Raw genomic sequence first — 4,978 nt, 5'->3', positions numbered from 1 at the left:
ATTATACAGTGCCAGCTCACCTTTCTCTTTGCTGTTGAGTATTAGAAGATGGTTCTGCAAGTAGCATTGGATGCTCTTTAGGATCAACCAATAGGCATTCCCTAAAACAAAAGAGCAACCCATTATGACAATTGACATACAGTAACATAATTACCCAAAAAATTTCTCGCTGATAATTGATATTTTACAGATAAATAACACACTTCTGATTGGTCCTGAACACACACGGTCCACCCAGTTCTCACAGCAAGGGGTAATATTTGAGCTAAAGCTCATTGGACTAGGCTGATAAATGATCCCCAAAAAAAAGCCTTCACATAGTTACATATAGAAGTTTGTAAGTTTTCAGGCAGTGGAGCGGAGTTACAGAATAACATAGTTCTATTTTTTTGAAATCTGATATTCAATGAGAAAATACTTGCGTGAGTAAATACACACAAACACACAGAGTAGAGTGCTACCGAATGACATGGTTCTACTCTAAATTCAAAGCAACTAAGTAGGTCCACACCTTCACCACATCTCTCAAAACTACAAAAGATCATATGATCATTTATGATTTAGACGCACAAGCCATCTCTATTTCATTAGCATATCACTAGAAAATAGGATTACGAGCACCAGAAGACAGTATAGAAATCTATCCTCAACCATTACCTGAAAGCATGGTCCCATATGCAGTCAGCTATTTCCCAGTCAGCGATGACTCCATCCTTTAGAGGTGACAGCACCTAATAAACAGACAGCAAAAATCCTTGTACTAAGAAATTATTTTGAAATATCAGGTCAAAATTCCCATATTAAGTAAAAACTAACAAGCTTACATCCATATGATCCCGACGGAAGCCTAAGGATTGAGATCCAACGAACAATTTGCGTTTTCCCTTGGCTTTGTCAGAATCAAGAGTTTTGACAATGTTTTTAGAATCTACTGCAGATCCAGAATTCTTTTCAGTAATTGCAGTCTCATCAACATCCATTTGGTCAATTGCCCCGACAACCTTAACAAACACAGAGAGATATCAAAAACTGATTTTAGCTTGTACAGATTCGAAAACAAAGCACAAGTGCACAACAATTTCCAACATATTATGTTAAGGTGGACAGAATATATTTTACACCTAATCCCTTAGAGTGTAGACTGTAGACTTATGAAGCAGTAGCATATCCTTATAGAAAGCTCCCAGACCGATGCTCACAACTTTAACTGTCCAAGCTGTTTTTTTTTTTTTTTTTTTAAAGTAATAAAAATTTATTGATATAAAAAAAATAGCGTAGCCCAAGTACACAGGGGGTATACAACTGGGGACTAAACAATCAATTACGCAAATTACATAAATCTATCAAATCAGACTGACTATGCAAACCAAGGTATGGTCAGTGGGACCACCCCTGAGGGGCAAAGCCCTACACACACCCCTCTGAGCAAGCATCGGTAAATTGCAAAATGCCTTAGCTAGGAGTCGAACCAGAGACTTATGGTTTACAGTTAGTCCAGGCACTCTCCCTTACTGCTGAGGCACCCTGAGTGGGGGCACATGCATACATACATATATGTCATATATATTCAACGCATGGAATGCGCAAGTCTGAAATCCCAAGAACCAAGAACCAAGTATTTTTAATTTTTATTGGTAAGTTATACATACTCCCAATGGATCTTCAACCCAGGAACCCCACCTTCCATGCCATTGGCGGAAGTGCCAGTTGACCTATAGTTCATGGCGGCTCAAAGAGCCAAGTATCCAACACAAAAATTGAACATTCCCATTTCCCACCAAAACATAATATCACGATCAACCTCCACACCCCTTCGTTAACTAGAAATTACCAAAATCACTACATTTTGCACAACTGTTTAAATAACACCAAAACTGGAAACATTTTACATTCCCCCACCAATCTTCCCCACAAAAATACCCAAAATTACCATCCCATTCCCTCTAAAAGTTTCCACATACCATTAATAGTTCCATGCTACAATTCCAAAACTCACTAACACAAATTTTATAGTACAATGCTACAAGCACACAGAAAATTACAGCTGTGGAGGTAAAATTGAGACCAAAAGTTAGAAACTTTAACAGAGTGAAAGTGCGAAAAAGACTTACAGAAGGGAACACAGCTTTTGGGCATCTTCACCGGCGTAACCGGCTTTGCAAGTGTGCGACCCTAGGTCTATTACTATAGCTGATACCTCGTCTGTTTCAAAAAAAAAAATCAACAATTCAAAAGAAAAATTAGTATACTTTAAAAATTCCATATATATGAGAAAACAAAGTATGAAGCTTTATTCACTCACCTCCTCCGTACATGGCTGCAAGATTTCACGGAGAGAGAGAGAGAGAGAGAGAGAGAGAGAGAGATTTTGGGGTTCTGGTTTGGTCTTGTAGTTTGGTTAGGGTTTTAGAGAAGAGAGTCGGAGTGAGGGAAAAACTGAAGTCAAAATATTTTGATTCGTGAAGATCCGAATCCGAATCCGACTGTGACTAGGATACGGACTCGTAGACTCTCTCTCTCTCTATTCCCCCAACTAGTCTAGTTGGCCGAATTCGAGTAAGCTGGGTTGGGAGGGCGGGTTCGGTTTCGGGTTCGGGTTAGAGATACTCGTCACCTGTACCCGTTTAAGCCTAAGAACTAATATCAGATGTACTGAGAGAAGTAAGAGGTATTTTATGCCAATTTTTTAAACCCAATTTTGATGCTAGTGAGAGTTTTGTAAAGTGGGCCAAGCTGTTTGCCCAGTGAAAACTATCACAAAAATCCAACATTTTGGGCCTGCCTATTTCAAATGTGTTTAGTTTTTCAAAACAATTGGATTCGGCTTTCCCAATTAAAATATATATATATAAATATTATGTCTACAATATTTTCACAATACTTTCATAGCAAATTTTAAGTAGTAGCTTTTTATTGGCTGTTACAGCTAGGTAAAAAATTAATTTAAGTTATAAATTCAAATTAGAATCATTAATAATTTACCCACATATTTTGCTATGAAAATATTGTGGATGTAGAGTAACATTTCTTTTTTTAAAATGTTTTTAAAAGGATAAAAAATGGTTTTGAGATAGGTTTTCAAAACGTGTTTTATTATAGGTTTGATGTGAAAGAAGACCAAAAAAAAAATATATATATATATATATATATAGTTGGCAAATGTATCTCTATTATAAGTTTTTTGTTAAAAACACAAAACTCAATCTTGAAAATACCTTTAAAAATTCAATTTTGGTATTTGCACAATAAATTTGCAACCATTTTCTAAGTTTGGCTTTTTAAAACATTTCACTATTCCATCATATTTTATTTTTAAATGATTAAAATAATTTGTTTAAAATGCCTAACCAAACAAGATACAACTTAGGTCTAGTGCATTGATGCACTAAACCAAAACTTAACCCAACCAAACAAGCCTGCTTTTTTTCTTTCATCTTCTTAAGAAAAATCCTAAAATATAATTGTTTTTGTTTTTGATCTCTAAAATAGTTTTAAATTATTTTTTTTTCAAAAATAAACCAAACATGCAAATTATTTTACATGCATCACATACACAAACACCAACAAGCAACAAATCCAAATTGAAATTTCAAGCACAAACTACTACAAAAATAATAATATATTAATAATATTAAAAAAAATACATATTACAAAGTGCAACAAATCCATTGAACTTTCAAGCATAGCAATCGTGCACATCCATCACAAAGAAAGAGAGGAAGCTAGAAAAAGAGACTTTGATTAGAACTACAATTGAGTTTTTGTATAGTTGGAGGGCTATGACTCAATTGTCCATGTCCCAATGGAAGATTTAACAGCTACTGCGGCCCTGCTTTCTCGGGTGGAACTCTAGGTTGAGGAGTTACTCAAAAGGCTACCAAGATATCAGTATCTTTGGTTTGATAGTCAAGAGTATAATAAGTCAATTTATAATCTTTAACATCAGCTTTGAATCCAACACTTGCTTTAGTATCTGTTTGTGGTGACATAAGTCCCTCCCTGCAACTAATGAACTAATAATTTTTGCAACAACAAGGTCTACTCATGAATTAAGTTTAAGTTTGGATCCAGCTTTATTGTGAAAAGGGGAGATGAATGAGATGGAGAAAGGGGCAAAGATTTGTGTGATAGTTCTCATGGCTCAACAAATTCAGAACGCCACCAACCTTGCAAACCAAATGCCGATTTGTGACTCTCAAGATCAGCACCACCAACTCATAGGGACTAGATTGAAGACATGACATGGCTTAGGTGGTCATAGGTTGCAAGGAGGGTCATAGGTTGTAGGAAGACTAGAGAAGAAAAAGAAGAGAGAGGGCTTATAAAGTAATGGGCAGGGACATTATTTACAAAATTGCAATTGCCTTTTGGTTGAAAAAAATAAAAACTCTACAGGGATCAAGTCATAATGTTGTTCAATAATATCTCTCTTTTTCTTTTCCTCACATGTCAGGGGCGGCGCTACAGCTTATTCAAGGGGTTCAAATGAACCCCCTGACTTCAAATGAACCCCCTGACTTCAAATTTTTATTTTTATTTTTTTTTTTTTATGTATGTAAAATATTTTTTTTGTTAGTTTAATACTTTAATTTATTTTAAAAATTTTTTTTGCACACCCTGACTTAAATCTTGTACACTCTTATTACAGTATTTTTGACTCAAAAGTAAAGAGTACATATTTGTGAATTGTAAGTGTAATTATTTTTTATAATTTTTATTATATGTGTGTGAGTGTGTCTAATATGATTGTATACATTACTTTTTGTTATAATGTTATTTGTGTAAATTATGTGTATGTGGTTGTTTGTGTATACAATATAAATATAATGTAACTTTATAATAGAGAGGTTTTTTTTTTATATGTGTGTGTATTGTTATCGTATTATAATAACTTTTTGTTATAAAGTTAGTAAAATTCAAGAAAAAAATTGTAAAGTTAGTGATTGTTCAAGCATTTGATTGGTTAAGTAGACATGTA

At 34.5% G+C, this 4,978-nt stretch overlaps 1 protein-coding gene across 1 annotated transcript; it reads right to left on the bottom strand.

Moving 5' to 3' along the window:
• On the bottom strand, positions 1–2,627 carry LOC112013841 (actin-related protein 4A). The gene is given in 6 exon segments (XM_024046224.2): positions 1–101; positions 658–731; positions 825–1,001; positions 2,112–2,134; positions 2,137–2,202; positions 2,303–2,627. Coding segments are annotated over 6 exon segments (438 nt in total). The 5' UTR covers positions 2,316–2,627; the 3' UTR covers positions 1–16.
• Positions 2,628–4,978: the final 2,351 nt, after the last annotated feature.

The sequence above is a fragment of the Quercus suber genome, unplaced genomic scaffold (genome assembly GCF_002906115.3).
Source record: "Quercus suber isolate HL8 unplaced genomic scaffold, Cork oak 2.0 scaffold_577, whole genome shotgun sequence".
NCBI classification, from domain to species: Eukaryota; Viridiplantae; Streptophyta; class Magnoliopsida; order Fagales; family Fagaceae; genus Quercus; species Quercus suber.
The sequence above is the reverse complement of the archived record's forward strand: the minus strand, read 5'-3'. Positions and strand labels throughout refer to the sequence as shown.